The sequence below is a fragment of the Oryx dammah genome, unplaced genomic scaffold (genome assembly GCF_014754425.2).
Source record: "Oryx dammah isolate SB20612 unplaced genomic scaffold, SCBI_Odam_1.1 HiC_scaffold_12, whole genome shotgun sequence".
Classification (NCBI taxonomy): Eukaryota; Metazoa; Chordata; class Mammalia; order Artiodactyla; family Bovidae; genus Oryx; species Oryx dammah.
The window spans coordinates 42,859,159-42,882,339 of NW_024070196.1; the positions used below are offsets into that span (position 1 = coordinate 42,859,159).

Here is a 23,181-nt window from a genome sequence, read left to right on the forward strand (position 1 = left end):
CAGTTTTAAAAGACACCACAATCATGTTATTCCGCCCCTCCTCCCCCCATTTTAGCCTTTTAAGGGTCTCTTCATGCCTAAAAGATCACACATCAATTCTTCTGAAAGAGATTTCCCAAAGAAGCCACTTCCTGTTGATAGCTAAATGGTGCTGCTGGATTCGGGTCTCCAAAGAAGATTTAACTCTGGGACCAAAGACAGTCTCAGTCACTCAGAGCTTTGTATAGATTTTATTAAAGTAACACGGATAAAGAAAGCTTCCAGGAAGAGGCAATGGAAGGGGGCAGGAGAGTTCCTGCCTCACTAGTTTAAGCAGGACCTTATATACTTTTCAACTACCTGCTGAGAATACATAAAACGAATACCTCAAGGTTGCAAGAGTTCACCAGACCTTTTCCCAAGGCATACATCCTGAGATAACTTTGGCACAAGCTTAGCTAGCCAGGGAGAAGGGTTCCCTGCAATGTCTCCAGGCAAGATACACTGTTGCTGTGCAATCAGCAGTACAAGTCTTGAGAAACAGGTTCCCAGGCAGATCTGTCACAATTATAATCATTAACTTAGAGCCTAAGAAAAGCATTTCCCTGAGTAAGACATTGTGCTGTGTGATCATTAGTTCCAGACCTAGATATGTATCTCAGGCAAGATACATTGTTGCACAAGGCTTAAGGACAGCATAAGCAAGACTGTTCACCTCCTCCTTAAAGGGCCTTGGACTGCCTGCCTAAGCTTTAACTCTTTCACTGGCTTCTCAGCCTCACCAGCTGCTATTCCACATGGGTGTGTGCTGGTGGTCCAGCTCTGACAAGCTGCTGGGCATTCACTCAGTGAGGCCAAGAGCAGAGCAATGAAATCATCATGTATTTAGTTGAAGTCATAATGAAAAACATCAATATGTTCCTGGATGTGATTTCACTGGGATCTCAGAGTGAATACTAAATTGAGCAGCCCTGATTTCTTGATTCATTTAAGAATTATTAAAAGTGAATTGTAGACACTAAAGCAAGTTTAAATGGGGCATTATAAGTGGTTTTGGAGTAGGAAATGGCAACCTACTCCAGTGTCCTTGCCTGGAAAATTCCATGGACAGAGGAGGCTGGCGGGTTACAGTCCGTGGGGTCGCACCGAGTCGGACACGACTGAGTACGCACACATAGTACATAAGTGGTTTTGACATTTACATAAGAATTAGTGATACATCATTTGAAAAAAACCCTTACAGCTGTATAACCTAGCACACCAAGAAATGAGATAAAAATAATTAAATAAGATTACTTATTAAAAGAATAAGTCTTGACAAATAACATTTATTTCAAACTTCCAAGGCATCTTGGTGACAGAACATCCATTAACATATTTCTTCATTACTTCATGAGAAAAAGTAAAAATTGTAAACTTTATCCCCATTAAACAGATAGGAAACTGGGGATTAACCTCGTTGTATCAAAATAGGTAATTAATAGGTGCATTTACTCTCAAACTTAAGGGACTACCACCGGCCACCGTGCTATTTGTCTTTGGATTTTTCAGCTTAACCACCATCAGGTACTACATATGTATACACACACGTATAGGCAAAAGCAATTATATGTAATTTAGAGATAAACTAGACAGTGTGATTTTTATAAGAAAAACTTGCAATTGAGACCAAAGAATAGTTCAGAATCAAGAACCTGCTTCTTACAGAGATAATCACCCTAGGTCAAGGTTACTCTATATCCCAAATTTTTTTATAATATTTTCATAACAGAAATTCTACCAAATATTGCCAGGCCATGCTAGAAAAAGAAGAAAGGAACTCCTGTCTGATCTAAACTCTGGGTCTCACACTTTTCATGACAAATAAACTTGGTCATTTCTTGGTTTATCTGCGTCTCCTGTCTTCTGGAAAGAATACCCCTGATCACCTCAATTCTGCCGTGCCTTATGGTGTGCTCTGCCTCCCAGACCATGAGCCTTGGGGCTGGGAAGAGCACTTTTCCCTCTGGGAGTCTAGAGGTACTGAAGCCTGGACGCAGCCTGAGGACAGAACTGGTCCATAACAGGGAAGAGCAAGGCCAACCGCTACTGAGAAAGAGGTGAGACCCAGTTCCCCCCCAAATGCCAAGAACTGAGGTCTCCAGGGCCCGCATCCATCCCTGGGGGCTCCAAGCTTCCCAAGCTTTTCTCACATACAGGATCTCCTGGAGTAACTGCCCAGTGAACCCCCTTGAGTTAAGTTTCAGATAGATTTCTGTCCTTGGTCACCAAGAGTCCTAACATGCAATCAATGTTTCCAAAACAATATATGTCAACAAACAATCTTAATACTTGCGAAATGTTTGACTGAACACCTCTTTGTACAGAATGACACATTTTGTTGCATAAAATATTTGAAACAGCTGAAGTTTACAAGCTTACAATATTTGAAATGAGATAACCATTACGTTACATGGTTACATTAAGATAAGTACTAGGACATTGTTTTTAACAGGAAAACACACTATGTACAATGTTATAATTTAACTGAATTTCTTCTCTTAATGTTTAGTCTGTTATCACAAACATGAGGTGATAAAATTATTTCTAGGTTTGAATCAGTGCTACAGTGCTATATGTTTAATATATGCTATATATGTATATAGATGTAAGTACATATATTACATTAAGACTCTGTATAGTCATGAAAATTCATAGAAAAATTTTTAAATGGACTGAGAAAGCAAATTCATAGATTTTTGCAGATGATTTTAATCCGATTCATCACTGCTGAAGTAAGAGCTGTCACAGTATTCAGCCGTGTAAAGGAACTTATGAATGACTGGGTTCATCTTCGGAATCCAGTGTCGGGGAATCAGATACGTTGAGAGATTAAATAAATCTACAAATACCTTGTACCTGTCACTGGAAAAACACATATATACAGATGTTTTAGAATTATTGATATAAAAGATTTTTTAAAGTTTCAAATAATGATATTTTGCCATAAATAAAATTCTATCATATTACATATGTTATGTGTTATATATATCAAGTAGTGTCAGTATTTAGATTGCTTCATTTTTATTCCATATCCAAAGTTTATGTCCATAAAACAATATTACGTGTTTCAGCGATCCAGACCAGACTGGGCCAGAACAAAACCTAGAGTTATTACTGTCATGCTACTTTCATGAAGATAAAGATGTGTTCCTGTTTCTGATTTTTAAAGGGTGGGATGCAAAATAATAAATTGAAAGCAAATAAAATTCCCAGTTGTAAAGTAGCTGCCAAGTAACAGACATGAGTGCACTGATATATTGAAACACCATCTTAGATTATATAATAAATGTCTATAAGAGTGGTTTTCACTTTAAAATTGCTTTTGTGTTTGTTAGCCAACTATTTTCACTTGCATTTCACTTGCAGAAGAACATTTGTCTTTAAAATCAAATTTGGGTTCATATTTTGCTGTCATTTGCAACTCATGTGATCTTGGTCAAGGGGGTCCAAAGCTTACTGTTTTGGTTTCCAACTTCATCAGATAAAAACCACAATCCCTTCCTCTCTCCAGGCCTTTGTGATGATTTAATGAGAAAGTGACATACTCTAGGAAGGTGGTTTGTGTTCACTATTCCCATCACCACTGATGGGTGTGCTCATTTTCTGTGATCATTTATGGTTTCATGCTCACAGAATTTATTTCCAGGAAAGGAAAAAATGTGTAATGATTATAAAAATTCTAATAAAATTTTAGAATCACTCAATCTAACTGGGAAAATGAAGATGTATAAAAATAATGAAAACTGAAACTGTGCATTTTATAATTTAGTCAATCAGGTGGTAAGATTAGGGATGAAAATAGGTGAACTACAAAGAATTTCAGGGTCACTTTGCTGTACAGCAGAAATTAACACAACATTGTAAATCAACTATACTTCAAAAAAAAAAATTTTTAAAGAATTTTAGAGATTAAATGTGAACACCTCATTTATTCTTGAGCTGATTCTCCTTTCCCAAGGGGCCATATACATTTTCCAGTTTTCAGATGTGTCTGTCTATCTTAGCAGCAGCAGCATCTATCTATAACATTGGAAATACTAAGTAAGAAAATGAATGTCCTTTAAATCTCTCTAGCATGTTTTGAGTGCTCAGTAAATGTTGCCCTCTTTCCTTGTAAAGGGCACTCTGGAGACATGGAAGTGGTTTTTAATACTACAAATGTCACTTCAGTAAACAAGCTGTGTCATTCATCTAGCCAAGAGGACATTGGTGACATTAATGATACCTATTTTAGTCTAGCCCAAACCTGAGGGAGAATGAGTTGAAAACACTTCTCCTGGGGTTAACTTGGTTCCCTCCCTCACAACTGATGAAAATATTGGTATGGTGCCCCGTCTCATCCCAGGATCCCATTGATGGCCTTCCAGAAACAAGGATGTTTACAATGATCTCCAAAAGCTCCTGTAGGAATTCCTTAATTTAAGGATAAATGTGTTGCCAGCAGTTCAGACAGGAGCAAGTGTAAGTGGCTTGCCTAGATAAGGCACACCTCCGTGGAGAAACAGGCGCTGGTGGCCGCGCGGAGGGGAGGGGGAGGCCGGCTTACCTCACGGTGGAGCGCAGGTACTGGTACCCCGAGGACCCGCCGGTGCCCGCCTTGCTGCCGAGCATCCTGTGCACCATGCACACGTGGTTATCTAGGTGAACACACACATTAGCTCCAGGGAGCTGAGGGGAGAGGTCGGAACGAGTATTGCCTCTGAGAAAAGGCTCCCCTTTATCATTCCATATGGGAGGTTCGCGTGTGAGCCGATGCGGCACAAGGGGAGGTTGCCTGGCACTCTGCCTGGTCCAGGCTGGGCGGTGCATCCATTCTTCCCTAGGATTAGCTCTTGGATGCCAGGGCGAGGGGTGAGGGCACACGGTGACTTTTATGAGCCCTTGTTCCTATCGCCTTCATGGAGCTCTTCCTCCATTTAAACAAAACTACTGGCATTATATTTTCAAATTGTATTGACACAAAGATGAACACATTACTACTATAATTTAAAACATTTTCTTTGACCTAAAGTTACTTTTTCCTTCTGATGATCCCTGGTAGCTCCGAAGGCAAAGCGTCTGCCTGCAATGCCGGAGACCCGGGTTCGATCCCTGGGTCGGGAAGATCCCCTGGAGAAGGAAATGGCAACTCACTCCAGTCCTCCTGCCTGGAAAATTCCATAGACTGGGGAACCTGGTGGACTGCAGTCCATGGGGTCGCAAAGAGCTAGACTCGACTGAGCGACTTCACTTTTCTTCCTAATCAAACACAACATTTTCCTGGGCCCCCAAAGGACATATGAGCCCTGAAAACTGCCTGCCATGTGCACTGGCTGGGTGGCCCTCAGAGAAATTTCTGAGCTGTTTTTTCACAAAGTATCCCATCCCCCTCAACACACACACACACACACACACACACATATGCACACACACATACACAAGTGGAGGACAGAGGGGTAATGGGGACTTGAAGGGGAGCAGGGTTGTGGGTCAGTTTGGGGGGAAGGACTTACATCTCCACTTGGTCATGAGTGAGTCCACATCCATGAGGAAAGTCAGCAGCTGGAAAGGGACCTGGAACCTGGGCTCTTCCCTAGGGAACAAAACCACCATCATCATCTGGACCATAAACATGTCCAGCCAAGTCCAATGTGTCAGAAAGAATACATACTCTATCTGTTGGGCCCCAAACCAACATCCCCTATGCCCCTGGGGAGCTGTGACAGCTTAGATAACTCTCCCAGGCTTAGGGGATAACACAATTCATCTTGCAGTGTATGTTTAAAGATTCTAGAACATTCCTTGAAGTACATGAAATAACCAGAGTCACACCTCACCCCCATCCTCATAAAAGGCAGACACAGACACCATCTAAGGTTTTTCTAGTCAATATAGCCAGAAACTTCTCCCAGGCAAGGATATTAAACTGTGAAAACAAAGACTGCCTGTTAAACTTTCCTCTAATACATATATACATAATAAATATATATAAATAAAATAAAATTATATATATATATATTAATTTATATATATAATTTTATTTATATATATATTTCAGTTTTCATCTCCTTTGTCAACTCTCTCGGTGTATTTTCTGCAGAGGATACATAAGCCTGAATAGCATATATTCCCTAAGAATTGAGGAAAACAGTCAAAACTGTTTTTTATGCTGCTGCCATTCTGAAAAATAGGTGAGAGAGGATTAAAAACCTAAATGAATTCAAGTAAGACACGCAGTAAACATAGTTTTTTTTTTTGTTTTTTGTTGTTGTTGTTGTTGTTTTGCTTTATACAAGCGTGGCATCTATTGCTCTGACACATTCAATTATGAAACACAGATGGGCCTCAGACATGGTGGGCAGTGATGACAATCAGACTTGAAATTGCAGAACAAACAGAACAGCAATTTCTATGGTGCTTCTACTTCATTCTTTTTCATTTTATAAAACAGGAATAAGAATGTCGTTAAATGACAGAACCTATTTCATAGCTAAGATTCTGAGACAGATTCAACTTTGGGTCCTTAGGACACAATGTCACAGAATTTAATGAAAAGGATATTTGATTAACTTATGTGTATGTGTGTGTGTGTTTAACCCATGACAGGGATAACATTGGACTCTTACTATTTAAATAAAGAAAAACCTCATGAAACTTCACATTTATTTTCTAAGCTTTCCCCCAAATCTAAATGACTTTTTAAAAATCATGATTGCAGTGTATAAGCTTTATACTGGATACATTATCTATATCTACTCCTCAATTTTTTGCTTCAAATTCTCTTCTTTTGACTTGTTTTTACCTGTAAAAATATATCATCAAGGCCCCCTGAAGTGCTTTGTATGATAGCCGTCTTTCTCCTGCAAGACATGGAATAAGTTTTAATTTAATAGGTAATTTAAGGCACTGATGTTAATTTGGCATCATCACATTAAGTAATTGTTCATGTTTTTAGAAAATAATGTGAATGTTAGTTAAATATTTAATCCCTTAGCTTGAATTTGGAAAACTATCATTTAAAACATTATTTTAGTATTAGATTTTAAAAGACAAAATAATACATACATGTATATACACACACACTTTAAATTCTCAAAACTTTTAAATAGAGTTAGAAATCATGCAATAAATAGCCACAGACAAAAGGATGCAACCTTTTTTCCTCTAAATACTTGTTCCTGTATCATTTATATCTCATTGAAAATAATGCAACTAAATTATAGAATTATAAAATTTGTTAAATATATTTTGTCACTTTTAAAAAAGAAAAAATTGATAAAGATAACTTGCAAGATAAATTTTAAAATTCCTTACTTCTATGAGTGGAAATATCATCCATTTTATCCCCCCAAAGTAGGGTTTGGTATTTGGGTCTCACAGTCTTATGTTCTAGGGAAAAGATCCTCTGAATAGAAATGCCTACCTTTACTAAGGAGATGCTCATGACGTTTCTCATCAAATAAGGACAGTAATACCTCTTTCTGCTTCTGAAATTCAGCCATTTGTTCCTCCTTTTCCTCTGACTCTTCCTTAGCCTTTGGGAGAAAAGCTGCATTAATATTCCCAAGAGAAAATAAATTCTTATTTTAGAAAATACTGCTTGTGAGAAATAGACTAGCCCAGGTGCAGAAAAGGTGTCCCTAGGATATGCACTGTATCATCTAAGACTAGAGCTTGGAAATTATGAGACAGGCCCTCCCTCATGCCCACTGCTTCCACCCTTTTATTTAAGTTTAAATGATTTGTTAAACTCAAATACTCTTTTCATAAATGTCATGATAAATGAACTCGGGCAAAACTGGAGTGACTATGAGGGGTCAATAATGTCTAATTTTAGACAACAATTACTTAATACAGGGAGTAAATTAATTCCACTTAGGAAAAGTTAAGAATTCCTAGTCAGAGAAACTACTAATTCTACTGAAATTCTATCTTCAGTGCAATATTCTATAAATACAATTCCTTAGATATTTTTCACTGTTATATTTTTATTCACTTGATATTTATTGATTTGTTTAAGGAAATTTGCATTTTCCTGCCTTCAACACATTCACTACTTAGAACTCATTACTTGGAGCAAAAATCAGTTACTCCAGCTGACTTCCATTTACCAAATCAAGCATATCATGTGGTCAGAATGTGTGTGCCTTCTATGGCCAGTGGACTATTCATTTATTCAGTAAATGTCAGGCTAGTGATAGAGAAAAAAATTGTGAGCAAAAACTGAGTCCCCTGATCTCTATCTGGTGGGACTGAAACACTGAAAACTTGTTAAATTACAACTATACAGCTAGGTTCATCTGTATCATTTCTCTACATATATGCATTAATATACTTTATTTTTCCTCTTTTTGACTTACTTCACTCTGTATGAAAGACTCTAGGTGCATCCACTTCTCTACAAATGACCTAATTTCATTCCTTTTTTATGGCTGAGTAATACTCTGTTTTTTAAATGTACCATATCTTCATCCATTCTTCTGTTGATAGACATTTAGGTTGTTGCCAGATCTTGGCTATTGTAAACAGTGCAGGGCAGGAATAGAGATAAATGGATAGAGAACAAATGTGTGGACATGGAGAGTTGGAAACAGAGGGCAAGAGAGCAAGATAAATTGGGAGACTGGGATTATATATACACTATGCAGGTTTGTGTTCAGTCAGTCATGTCTGACTCTTTTGTGACCCCATGGATTGTAGCCTCTGTCCATGGGATTTTCCAGGCAAGAATACTGGAGTGGGTTGCCATTTTCTCCTCCAGGGAATCTTCCCCACCCAGGGATCGAACCCACTGCTCTTGTATCTCCTGCACTGGCAGGTGGATTCTTTACCACTGTGCCACCTGGGAAGCCCTATATATACGCTAGCATATAATAGATAGCTAGTGGGCAGCTGCTGTATAGCACAGGGAGCTCAGCTTGGTGCTCTGTGATGACTTAGAGGGGTGGGATGGGAGGGGCGGGGGGTTGGAGTCTCAAGACAGAGGGGATGTTTGTATACATATGGCTGATTCAGTTTGTTTTACAGCAGAAACTAATACAACATTGTAAGACAACTATACCTAGATTTTTTGAAAAAAAAATTTAAATAATTGCAACCACGGGCAGTGAAGTAAAGGAGCAATGTCATGCCATCACAACTTATAGTAGCAGAGAGGTCAGGAAAGACCTTCCTGCTGAAGGTTTCCTTGAACCAAGACCTGAAGACTGGGAAAGAGTTATCTGGGAAAGAAGAATGGAATCTGAAATTCAAAGAGCCAAATAAGCTAGAGATAAACAGTTGAGAATTACTGGTATCTAAGCAGATGCCGCAGCAGCAGGTGGAAATGAGTTCACCCAGTGGAAGAGGAAAAAGAGGATACAAGGGACCTGAGCCCATGCACTGTGAATCTCCATCAGTTACTGGTTTCAAAAAGAAACATGAATCCATGAAAGAGTTGGAGAAGTAAGGGTCAGAAAGCTAGGTGAGGACAAACTGTTGATACCAAAACCATAGGGGGCAGGAGCGGGGGAAATGTTCAAGAAAGTGTAGGTAGTCATTAGTATTAAAGCCAGTAGGAAGTGAAATAACATGAAGAGAAAACGGCCATTGGATTTACATACGGGGGGTCATTTGTGAATGACAGGAAGGCAGACTGAACCAGGGTGAGAATTAGATGGAGAAAAAGAAATAATTATACTCACTGCTGTTCTAAATACCCTGCAAATATGAATCCAATGTAATGGTCACAATATCCCAGTGAGGTAAATACTCATGTTTTACGTTTTGCCAATGAAGGGAGGGAAGCAAATGAACTAGGCAGCAGAAGGGTATGTTGCAGGGTCGCCAAGAAGGGAAGGGGAATTTGACCCATGATTGTGATAACACTGCAATGGTGCACATAGCCTCTCAAGATGTAGAACTGAAACAACTCTTCCCAAAATTTGGTCATGAAGAAACAAGAGGGCCCGTAACAGGAGAGAATCTGAGGAGTCAACAGTATTGTTTTAACTGAGAGAAGTTTTCCATTGTCTGAGGAAGAATTCAGCCAACAGGAAGAACTCAGCACACACAAGTGAAGGGGAAATTACGTGATTTAATGTATTGGTTGACTGGTCCTTTGTGAGCCCACTTCTGTCTAGAAGCAATCATAACATGCAACTTTCAAGAAAAATGAAAAATGTCTATTAGTCTCATCTCCTCAAAATCTTACCTACAATAAACTCCTTCATTTATTTTTTATTATGCATCAATAAAATTAAATCACTTGTGTAATATATTCCAAGCAGATGCACATGTAAAAGAAAAAGAATATAAGGAAAATGAAACACTAAGATAAAATAAAATTAAAATAAAATTCCCAAAACTTCTCCTATAGTAAACTTATGTTTACTTATGGTTTCACAAATACCTGAATCTTTGTGAATTCTTCTTCCAAACCTTTGACAATGTTCTTTTCAAGCTCTCCCCAGAAGTTAAATCCATGCGGCTCTAAACCTGGAGTTCTTTCCAGCCATGCCTGAAGTAAATATTTTTCAAGTGAATACATCGTAAAATTTAAAATATGTAAATGTTTTGTAATATACATCTGTGAACTTGAAATATAAAATTTTCCTGGTTTTGAGGAAAATGTCAGTACATCCTTAATCTTTTTGTATGAAAATGTTTCTCTTTCCTTTCAATTTCTGCAGTCAAATGCTCTACCACTGAGCATCTCCTCTCCCCTTCAGTTTCTTCATTTATAAAACAGCAGTGTTTTTTTCTCCTAATCTAGAAGGCAATCATATTAAAATTTTACTTTTTACTAACAATTATTACAGATATTCCAATTTTGTTCTATAGATCTATGAACATATGTATATGTTGTTTTAATGAGGTATACTGGTTTATTCTCAAAATAGTTTATGTCTTAGGAGCTGAAGGAATCATAACATATATAATTTGATTTGATCTAAATGCAAGGATACTTTGTACTTAGCAACTTTGAAATCAGCTAGCTACTCAATTATTTCAAGATTCCACAGGAATTTTAATCTAGAAATAAAAATGAGTCCATGCATCTCTGTGAGCTCTCATGTAGCCTATTCTTAGTTTTGAATTTAACTTTGTGATTCTTTTTCTATAGCCATTAAGTGGCATTGAAGTGAAGTCTCTCAGTCGTGTCTGACTCTTTGCAACCCCATGGACTGTAGCCTACCAGGCTCCTCCATCCATGGGATTTTCCAGGCAAGAGTGCTGGAGTGGATTGCCATTTCCTTCTCCAGGGGATTTTCCCAACCCAGGAATCGAACCCAGGTCTCTCGCATTGCAGGCAGATGCTTTACCGTCTGAGCCACCAGGGAAGCCCACTTAAGTGGCATTAATAGTATATTAACCTAAATCTGTATTTACAATGCCCAGGGGATTAGTGAGCAGAGCATAATTTGCTAAAATAAAGGTTTAATTTGCAAAGTAAAAGCCTTTGTCCAGAAAATCAAGACTGTACAATCCTTATTTAATAATTTTCTTGTGCAGAAACTAATAATTCCTGTACAGACCCACAGAGAATTAGATATGACTGGGGGAAATTCTGAAGGACAGAACCTTAGTGATGAACCTTAGTGATGTAGTTTAATTAAGAAACATACTCAACTTGTGGAACTTTTCAATTATGGAATATTTTAAAGTAAATCTCACTAAATAACCATACCCAATTTAAAAATCAGCTAACCCAAGGCTAGTTGCTTAGCAGGAATGTTTAAAAGGATTGTTTTAATAAGATATAGAGGTTATTAAATGTTAACATTATCATTGACTATAGAAATATCTCTGAAGTTCTCGAGAGTTCTTAATACTTTAATTAGTGGAATTTACCAGTTGAAGTATTTTTATAAATTCATTCTTCTCTTATTTACAACAAATGCAACCCAATTTCGACAGGAGTTTTGAAGTCCGGATCGTGCAGAAGCTCAGTGAACGACACGTGCTGAGCGAAACGTTAGGTCTGCGCACGCACCTCCACCAGCTGCAGAAGCGTTCTTTCTTGCTCGGACTTCAGCAGAAGCGCGTTGTCTTTCCCTCTGAAGTTGTCGCGGTAGTGTCTTCTGTTGTAAGGGACTCTCAAGCTCTGCAGAACCCCTATCTTGTTTTCTAACAGGCGAAACTGCAGACTCTGGAAGCCGGACGCCGGGGATAAGTACTCTCTTTGAGAACAGGTCCCGGGAGAGAAGAGCAGGGGAAGGCGTACATTGTAAATCATTGTAACACTGCCTTCTTGGGGAGGGGGGAAGGTGGTGATCATGTGACTCTGCAGGTGTCAACAGGCACAGACACAACAGCCCAGCGCTGAACCCATGACTTGGACTTGATCCAAATCAGGACAACGAGCTCCTAGCCATCATTCTCTCTGCAGGCTGATGTTTGTATAGTTTGTGAAGGGTCGTGTGTGTACCAATGTGTGTTTATATCTGTGTATGTGTGTTCACATGTGTACTTACATATACACATGCATACATGTACATGCATACTAAGTTTTTTCCTAAGGTAAAGACAGATGAACATTGAGCAATACTTCTTATTCAGTAGTGCTAAAAGTTCCTTTGTAAATTTTCTTCAGTTTCTCCTTGAAGTTCAATTCTCAAAGTTCAGCACTGTGAGACTTTACAAGTGAAATGAATAGGGTGTTGCCTAGCACAAAACAGGGCATCACAAAATGTGATTACTCCCACCAGGCACAACCCTCACGTCCCTCTATATGTTCTCTCTATAACTGGTACTAAGACTTCAATTTGTTAAGTATATACTAAAAAGGAATTCCACTTCGTTTCATTTGATTATCAACCATGTAGAGGACACTGCTTCTGCACCCCATGCTCTTAAAATTTCTTCTCAAATCTTAGTTATGAAAAAAGTTTTCTTATAAAATGTATAGTTTGACTGCTAAATAGTTCATAATAACCTAAGTGGGAAAAGAATCTGGAAAAGAATAGATACATGTACATGTATAACTGAATCACTTTGCTGAACACCTGAAACTAACACATCATTGTTAATTAACTGTAGTGTAATATAAAATAAAAATTTTAAAACACATAAAAAATAAAACGTATAGTTCAATCCATAACTTATACTGTCAGTTTTGGTGACATGCTTCTTTATATATCATTCCTGTTTCTCTTGTATTTTTGGTTTTTAATCATTTAGTATGTGTATTATATCAGCCTTTTAAGCCATTTTGCTAAGCTGTCTAAAATCCTTTTGGGATAAAACCAGGGTACACATGTTGAATTGAATTGAATGGATCCTGTTATGTTCATATGCAAAAGGAAGAGATGAAATATTTTCAATAGCTACTCAAATGCTTCGAGATGACGGCTCCCAAGCGCTCACAGTGACAGACTGTCAGCAAGACTGACTCCTTAACGCCACACAAAATAGCAGGCACGTTCTTTCCAGCCCATCAGAAGGGAAGGGTAACCCCTGCATGCTGGCAAAGCCGCGTGCACACCTGAAGTCATTGAAGTCCAAGGCTGTCATGGTCTCCAGGACGGAAAACTGCTGGACCAAGAGTTTGAGGATCACCACCACCCGGTGCATTCGGGTGACCACCTTCAGCATGTTCCTCTCATCCCTGACCTGGGTGTTAGGAGACAGGACACTGAGTAATCAATCCTCAATTCTGGGAGACACTAAATAGAGTATAAGTAACAATACACTCCTGTGGATGTTATCTCTACTTTAAAGAGGAACATTTGCATTAAAATGTGCCTTAGGTAGATGCTAAACTAATGGCAACTCTGAATTGTTTGCAAGGAGTGTCTGCAACATTAAAATCTTTTTTTTTTTTTTCATTAAAACTAGAGAGATTCTATGGAAGGACAATTTAAGTAAATTCTAGAACACAACTCCCACTGATTTCAAAGCAAATGTCTCTCTTAGTTTTGCTCTGAGGAATTAAGGTTAGGAGAACATGGAAACTTGTGTGTAAGGATTAAGCAGACACTGGGTTCCTCTGTTCTGTACCAAGGGCAGGAATTGCCATGGAGATGGATGGGGATGATGTTCACAGTCTGAGGATGGATGTTCTCTCCTTCCCAGCCCCCTTGGCACAGGGGCTCTGAGCTGGAGAACACAAGGCTGTGTCCTGTGTCCTCCAAGGATGGAGGAAGGTACGTGTGCAAGAAGTGGGCTCAGAGGGAGACTGAGGGAACATCACCAGGATTCTGACTCTTCCTCCTCCCACTCTGTTCCTCCTCATCCTCTTCTGGCTCATCCTTCTCATCTTGTCTGTTCTCTTTCCCTATCTCTACCTCTCCTCCTGTCTAACCTCCCTCATCATTGCTCCTATCTTCCCATAGCAAACATTCATTAGAAATACAATTCTGGTAGCTATCGATTAAATAATCTACTTTAGCTGTCCTGGCAATCCAATGTCATTTGTAACAACTTTTTGCAGTGGAAAAAAATGATTTATAAACAAGGGACTTGAAAATAAAATTTGAAAGGCATCTTAAAGCAAGGGCATGGTGATAATTACACTGGAAGAACATGACTAAACTCTACACTAGAAACCTTTTTTTCCCCTTAAATACTAATTCCACCATTTGCTGTTAAACTTTTCCCATTAATAATATTTTCTACACTCTCAAAGTATGAAAGCAATACTGTGACATAGCAACTCACATGGCCATTCTGAAAGATCTCACGAACAGAATCTAATTCCCACAAGATCTGCTTAAACCAGAGTTCATAAGCTGCAAAGAGAAGATCATCATCAGTCAGGAGCCTTTTGACCATAATTATATGAAAGGCAAGGCTAACACATTGAAAGAGAAATAAAAATGTAACCTAAAAGTCTATAAATGCCGACATAGCCCTATGCTATGCTACAAACAAGTATTAGTGATCAAGTTAAAATAGCCTCATTTTAATGAATGTTTTAATATGTCAGGTATGTTATCTATATGCTTTATGTTATTTTTGAACTGATTTCTTTCAACAAAATATTGTAAATGTCTTTGGGGATACAGCAAATAATCTTATCTTCCCATGTGGAAGCTGGAGGTGTGTGGAGAAACAGAAGTAATGCTGAATATCTATAAAGTGAGATATTAATAATTCATTAACTTAATGAATGGGCTTCTCTGGTGGCTCAGACAGAAAAGAATCTGCCTGCAATACAGAAGTTTGATCCCTGCAATAAGGGTTCGATCCCTGGGTCGGGAAGCTTCTGTGAAGAAGGAACTGGCTACCCATTCCAGTATTCTTGCCTGGAGAATCCCATGGACAGAGGAGCCTGGTGGGCTGCCATCCATAAGGTTGCAAAAGTTGGACACCACTGAGTGACTAAGCATGCATGCACGCAAGCTGATGAGTATGACAACATTTCTGTTTCTAGAGATTTAGACTTTACAGGGAGGACAAGTTATGAACAGGCTGAAACTCTGCCATATTCATCAGTTTCCTTCAGCTCCTAGCATAATACTTGAGATAAGATAAACACTGGGTGATTATTTTATAAATAGATAAATTAAACAGCAAATGTAGTCATTAGGGGAACATAGAAATGAATCATTTTAATGATTGCTCATGCATTCTGTTTGGGCAAATGCTGTGCTTCTGTACTAATGAAAGGAATAAAATTATACCTTTAAATTAGAGCTAAGGAGACTTAAGAAATCTAATTTCCATCTTTAGACAAAAAGCAAATCAAATTTTTTTGATCAGTTTATTTATCAATTTTTCAAGTTTAACTCTGGGTAGCAGGTCCCATGACCTGCTGACCTTGTGTTCTGATGGAAGGAAAGTTTCTCCATCAAATGATGCAAGCTGCCATTTACTATGAGCTCATTGCATGCCGTACCTTGAACTAAGTGTGTAACACACCTTATCTCATGTCATCCTCACAGGACCTCTGTGAATGAGAAGATGTAATCATTCTTCCCATTGTACAGATGGGAAAATGGAGAGAATTACTGGTCCAGAAATAAGACTGAGGTTGCATCATCTTTAATGGTAGAGATGGGATTCGAAATAGATTTCTGATTCTAGATGTATGCTGACCTGCTGTCATTCTACCCTCATTGATTTTGTCTTGGTATAAGCCACCAACAGAATGTCAACATAAAAAACAGAAGAAGTAACACATTAAGCCAATTATTTTCCTTTATTTTTTTTCCTCAAAGAGGTTGGTTATATTAGCCAGTCAGTGAAGAAAACAATCATTTGAGGAAAAGACAGAAAGAATGGATAAGACAAAGAAACATCTAGAAATGCATCACTGATCATCATGAGACATGGGGCAATGATCAACCAGAGGACAGTATTATGACACAAAGGATTTAGAGTAAATCTTAATGTTTTGGGGTAACAGACTTCTGTAAGACACATATTTGTGAAATCTTGCACAAAATTCAAAGAGTTCCGAGACTTCCTAAACTTCCAAAGTCATGGACTCCTACATTAAAAAACCACTACCCAGAGGTTAGAAGTCTGGAGAGAACGAATACACATTTTAGATGAAATTTATATTACTGTTTAGTACCAGATTTCTGTAGGACATGTAAAGTTACAGTAAATGTGAGTGATCTATTTCTTGAAAATAGCTCTGAGTTGACAAGTAGTGATATCTTAACTTTCAGATTCTTTGTGAATTCCAAGAAATAAAAAGTCTCTTTGGATTAAGGACAAAGTCCTACCTGATCCAATAAGTAGTGAGTTAACAGAAAGAAGACTGTAATAAATCCCAAAAGGAGGACCTATGATAATTTATCTGATGGCAAAGTATTTGCAAGCATCCTAACAAATGTGATCCTTTACTCTTCCACCATTCTACAGTTAAAAGCATTGTAACTTTCCTCATTACTGGTGGGAAACTATTACGAATAGTTACTGTTCAACCCTGTGTGCAACTTACCTTGATGAGTTATGATAAAAAGATGTTCATCATGGATTTTATTTCCTTTTATTTCACTCTGAAGCTCCTGTGCATTCAAAACTTTTTCCAACTTCAAACAAACAAACAAAAAAAAAAAAATAGAAAACTGATTTTGTAGAAACTTCTATTTACATGATGAATAAGTTACAGTTAGGATCTAGTGTACACCATAGTGATTGTAGTTAATGACAATGCACCGTATACTAGATCTTAAGTGTTCTTACCACAAAAAAAAAGAAAGGTGATTATGTGACATGATGCAGGCATTAGTTAATGCTCTGGTAGTAATCACTGTGCCATATGTAAGTGTAATCAAATCAACACGTGGGCACCTAAAACTTATGTGAAGTTATATGTCAATTATATCTCAATAAAACTGGAAAAAAAATACTACAAAAAGACTGATGTTGAAATTGCAAAACTTGATTTTTACCAACTTTAATAAATAGAATATGATATGATAAAAAAAAATGTCTCCCAAATACTCAGGAACCAATCTACTGTCTTTTAAACAATTAATGTCTCTTCACAAGGAGTGAGTTGAATTTAAGAGTTTTATTCTTTTCAGAAGAAATTATATCTGTGTATGTGTGTGTGCTGTCATGCCTGACTCTGCAACCAAATGGACTGTAGCCCCCCAGGCTCCTCTGTCCACGGGATTATCCAGGCAAGGATACTGGAGTGGTTTGCCATGCCCTCCTCCAAAGGATCTTCCCAACCCAGGGTTTGAACCCGAGTCTCTAGAGTTTCCTGCATTGGCAGGTGGATTCTTTACCACTGTGCCACTGGGGAAGCCCAGGAATTTATCCTAATACATACTATTACCCTCACTGAGAAATCACATCCCTTCCGTCTCTTGAAGCCAGGGCCATAAAAGCTCTATAACTTGTTTAGCCTACTGTGTGTCTGCTGTTCTTTTATTCTCCTAAAAAGTCAGTTCTAAGAAGGTCTTAACATTGCCTATCAGCTCATCCTTAGAAACCCATCAACAAAGTCATCAAGGACTCTAATCATTTCACATCTTAAAAATAATCTCCAGCAACTTCCCTAGTGGTCCAGTGGTTAGGACTCCATGCTTCCACTGCAAGAGGTGAGGGTTCAATCCCTGGCCAAGGAACTAAGTTCCCACATGCCAAGTGGCAAAAAAAAAAAAAAAGATAAAAATAATGTTCAAATACCTCTTTGTAGCACCTTTCTTTCGTCTGAACTTATGTCTTCAACATTTCCACTTTACAATAAATAATTTAAAAGAGAAATTGTCTGGCTACCTTTACAATTCTAGGCTGGGATTTAGTAACCAGGTCTCACATGAACAGGTCATGCAATGCCAGCCAGTTATCTATGCTTTCTCTACCATTATTGTACTTTTGTTGGGCAGGTGAATCTTTACATACAAGTCTTTAGAATTTTCTAACAAAAATATATGCTCGAAAAAGCATACATTTCTATAAAAAGAGATATCTTTAGATCCATAAAACTCTTGGGTGACTGAGAATCTTTACGACCCCATGGACTATACGGTCCATGGAATTCTCCAAGCAAGAATACTGTAGTGGGTAGTCATTCCCTTTTCCAGGGGCTCTTCCCAACAGAGGGATCAAACCCAGGTCTCCCACATTGCAGGCAGATTCTTTACCAGCTGAGCTACCAGGGAAGCCCAACTGCAAAAACAAACACAAAACAATCCCAAACAAGAAAATGTCATGTAGCTGAGTTTAGGGCCTAAAAATGAAAGATAATCCTTGTAAGGACCCTGCCACTTACTTGCAGGTAGTTCCCATAGATAAGTCCTCCTTTACTGGCTCTATTCATACCAGCCTGTGATTTGTCTTCTTCACTGCCTTGTGCAGAGAGTGTTTTAAAAGTATATCTGCACGTGAAAGAAGTGAAAGGGGAAAAAATAGAGTTGAGAAAACACAGTACCGAATAACAGGAGCAACGAGAATTCTCTTATTCCTAACTTTTCAAAGTAGATGATTAAACAGTAGAAGACAGTTTTCACTCTTGCTCTTGAAATTCTGAAATTACTGTTCATATTTGACGTTCCTAAGGCTTAACCATACTCAAGATAGAGGTAAATACTCACCCAAAGTTGTTTCCTAAGAAGGGGCACCCACTCATGATGAAGATACACTGTCAGGGAAGCCCAGAGCTCTGACTATAGCTGGATGATGAGACCGACCTCCTCAGATGGTCCACAGCTGCCTTTTATGTACCCTGCCCACCCTGCCCCAGCCAATCAGCCCCTTTGCATCTCCTAGTGGGACTTCTGTTTCAATTGGTACAGAAGCTGAACTTTGGCAGACTGTAGAGTGGATTTATGTTTGGGGCAGTTTGTTTGCTATAGACCTGAGTATTCTGCCAACAGTATTTGACTTGGTAAGTTCTGCTTTCATATCCAAAGTAACAATCAGTAAATAAATCGATGAGAGGCAAAGTTTAAAACCCGAAGATTTAACTATTCTATTCCAAGAACACATTTGCATAGTGTTAGAATGTATAAGAGGATGAGCTTGTTAAAAAACAAATATTTATTCTCTTGGTCTTAGATGTGGATATTTTTACAACTCCAAAGCCAAAGATGGACCTTGAGTGTCTCTGGAGAAAGAAATCCATTATTCAACAGAGACAGGATTCACACTTAAACCCTAATTTCAGCCCTCTTCAAAGTTTTCCTGGTCTGAATCTCATTTAATAATTAGCAGCAGTCAGGCTGCTTACTGTATTAGAACTTAAATGCATATTATTAATTTTCTGACACTTGGGCATACTGACTACAGGGCACTGGGAGTCAACCCACTTTGTCTGCAGATAATTTTAAAACAGGAATAACATAACTGGAGTTCCAAAGCATGTCCATGAGAAAGTATTCTTTCTAGAAAATATTATTGATTGGCTTAAGTTCTACTGTTGCTTTGGGATCCATGGAGCCAGAGCAGAAATTCCATCCTCCCTATCCACCACTGCAGTGCACAAAGAACCACACAGAGATGGCTTTTCCTATTTATCTCAATGGTCAGTTTATGTCTAATTCATCAGTCATTAGAGGTCAAAAGCCTCATTTCCAGCCTTGGCTCTCAGTTCAGTTCAGTTCAGTTCATTTGCTCAGTCATGTCCGACTCTTTGCGACCCTGTAAACTGCAGCATGCCAGGCCTCCCTGTCCATCACCAACTCCCGGAGGTCACTCAAACTCACATCCATCGTGTCGGTGATGCCATCCAGCCATCTCATCTTCAGTCATTCCCTTCTCCTCCTGCCCTCAGTTCCTCCCAGCATCAGATTCTTTTCCAATGAGTCAACTCTTCACATGAGATGACCAAAGTAATGGAGTTTCAGTTTTAGCATCATTCCTTCCAAAGAACACCCAGGACTGATCTCCTTTAGAATGTACTAGTTGGATCTCCCTGCAGTCCAAGGGACTCTCAAGAGTCTTCTCGAACACCACAGTTCAAAAGCATCAATTCTTCGGCGCTCAACTTTCTTCACAGTCCAACTCTCACATCCATACATGACTACTGGAAAAACCATAGCCTTGACTAGATGGACCTTTGTTGGCAAAGCAATGTCTCTGCTTTTTAATATAGGTTGGTCATAAATTTCCTTCCAAGGAGTAAGCGTCTTTTAATTTCATGGCTGCAATCACCATCTGCAGTAATTTTGGAGCCCAAAAAAATAAAGTCTGACACTGTTTCCACTGTTTCCCCAACTATTTCCCATGAAATGATGGGACCAGATGCCATGATGTTAGTATGCTGAATGTTGAGCTTTAAGCCAACTTTTTCACTCTCCTTCCTCTTTCACTTTCATCAAGAGGCTTTTTAGTTCCTCTTCACTTTCTTCCATAAGGGTGGTATTATCTGCATATCTGAGGTTTTTTATATTTGTCCCGGCAATCTTGATTCCAACTTGTGCTTCTTCCAGCCCAGCGTTTCTCATGATATACTCTGCATATAAGTTAAATAAGCAGGGTGACAATAGACAGCCTTGACGTACTCCGCTTCCTATTTGGAACCAGTCTGTTGTTTCATGTCCAGTTCTAACCATTGCTTCCTGACCTGCATATAGGTTTCTCAAGAGGCAGGTCAGGTGGTCTGGTATTCCCAACTCTTTCAGAATTTTCCACAGTTTATTGTGATCCGCACAGTCAAAGGCTTTGGCATCGTCAATAAAGCAGAAATAGATGTTTTTCTGGAACTCTCTTGCTTTCTCCATGATCCAGCGGATGTTGGCAATTTGGTCTCTTGTTCCTCTGCCTTTTCTAAAACCAGCTTGAACATCTGAAAGTTCATGGTTGACATATTGCTGAAGCCTGGCTTGAAGAATTTTGAGCATTACTTTACCAGCGTGTGAGATGAATGCAATTGTGCGGTAGTTTGAGCATTCTTTGGCATTGCCTTTCTTAGGGACTGGAATGAAAACTGACCTCTTCCAGTCCTGTGGCCACTGCTGAGTTTTCCAAATTTGCTGGCATATTGAGTGCAGCACTTTCACAGCATCATCTTTCAGGATTTGAAACAGCTCAACTGGAATTCCATCACCTCCACTAGCTTTGTTCATAGTGATGCTTTCTAAGGCCCACTCGACTTCACATTCCAGGATGTCTGGCTCTAGGTGAGTGATCACACCATCATGATTATCTGGGTCATGAAGATCATTTTTGTACAGTTCCTCTTCTTCATACCTTCTGCTTCTGTTAGGTCCATACAATTTCTGTCCTTTATTGAGTCCATCTTTGCATGAAATATTCCCTTGATATCTCTAATTTTCCTGAAGAGATCTCTAGTCTTTCCCATTCTGTTGTTTTCCTCTATTTCTTTGCACTGATCGCTGAGGAAGGCTTTCTTATCTCTCCTTGCTATTCTTTGGAACTCTACATTCAGATGCTTATATCTTTCCTTTTCTCCTTTGCTTTTTGCGTCTCTTCTTTTCACAGCTATTTGTAAGGCCTTCCCAGACAGCCATTTTGCTTTTTTTGCATTTCTTTTCCATGGGGACGGTCTTGATCCCTGTCTCCTGTACAATGTCACGAACCTCTGTCCATAGTTCTACCACTGACTAGTTTGTGATATGGGAAAATTAACATGTATATGTATCAATTTCATTCAAAGAAATGAAGATGCTTAAAATTGACTGTAGTTTCAAAGATCTTGAAAGTGAAAGTCACTTAGTCATGTCCAACTCTTTGTGACTGCATGGAATTCTCCAGGCCAAAATACTGGAGTGGGTAGCCATTTCCTTCTCCAGGGGATCTTCTCAGCCCAGGGATCGAACTGGGGTCTCCTTCATTGCAGGCAGCTTCTTTACCAGCTGAGCTACCAGGGAAGCACAATTCTGATTTTATGACTACAATAAATTGTAACATTAATGCAGTTTTACAGAAGGATAAACAGCATGAAAACGTTATAAGAACTTGAAAATCATGTAAGCCACCTCCTTGACCCCCATATTCCCTTGGGGTTTTTGCAGATATACAGGTGTGTATATGTGTTCAGTTACCTCAGTTGTGTCTGTCTTTTTGCAACCCCATGGTCTGTAGCCTGCCAGCCTCCTCTGTCCATGAGATTTCCCAAGCAAGAATACTGGAGTGGGTTGCCATTCCCCTCTCCAGGGGATCTTCCTGACCCATGAATCTAACCCACCTCACCTGTGTCTCCTTCACCGCAGGCAGATTCTTTATCCACAGAGCCACCTGTGAGTGAAAGTCACTCAGTTGTATCTCTTTGTGACCCCATGGACTATACAGTCCATGGACTTCTCCTGGCCAGAATACTGGAGCAGGTAGCCTTTTCCTTCTCCAGGGGATCTTCCCAACCAAGGGATTGAACCCAGGTCTCCTGCATTGCAGGCAGACTCTTTACCAGCAGAGCCACAAGAGAAGCCCATTGAGCCACCTGGGAAGCCCTTTTTACAGATACATCTGGCAATTGCTTATTCCCAGGACAGGGGTTTGTCAGCAGGAGAGACAGAAACAGGTCCTGGTATCCTGGCCTGGAGTGTTTGGAAGCTGAGAATATTTAATAGCTCCTCTTGCTCCACGTGGTTGTTTAACTAGCTATGAGTTTACAAAGAATACAGCTAAATACTTTATTCTATTCTCTTTAAGGTTGAGAAGTGTTCTCCACATACTGGTCCCTATACTAGTGAAAGAAATAAGGAAACTTCTTTCACTATGAATTAGAAAAATTAGATATTTTAGAAACAGTTTTCTTCTTTTTCAAAATAAGATTCCACTTGGATCATGTGTGTGTGTGTGTGTGTGTGTGTGTGTGTGTGTGTGTGTGTGTGT

At 39.0% G+C, this 23,181-nt stretch overlaps 1 protein-coding gene across 1 annotated transcript; it reads right to left on the reverse strand.

Annotated features, from left to right (window-relative positions):
* Nucleotides 1-2,336: 2,336 nt before the first annotated feature.
* On the reverse strand, nt 2,337-19,084 carry TDO2 (tryptophan 2,3-dioxygenase). The gene is made up of 12 exons (XM_040251517.1): nt 18,981-19,084; nt 18,659-18,764; nt 16,874-16,964; nt 14,641-14,711; nt 13,466-13,593; nt 11,975-12,161; nt 10,391-10,498; nt 7,424-7,535; nt 6,803-6,860; nt 5,514-5,593; nt 4,568-4,658; nt 2,337-2,883 (listed from the first exon to the last, which is right to left on the reverse strand). Exons 1-12 carry the CDS (start codon nt 19,013-19,015, stop codon nt 2,730-2,732), a joined length of 1,221 nt encoding a protein of 406 aa, XP_040107451.1. The 5' UTR covers nt 19,016-19,084; the 3' UTR covers nt 2,337-2,729.
* Nucleotides 19,085-23,181: the final 4,097 nt, after the last annotated feature.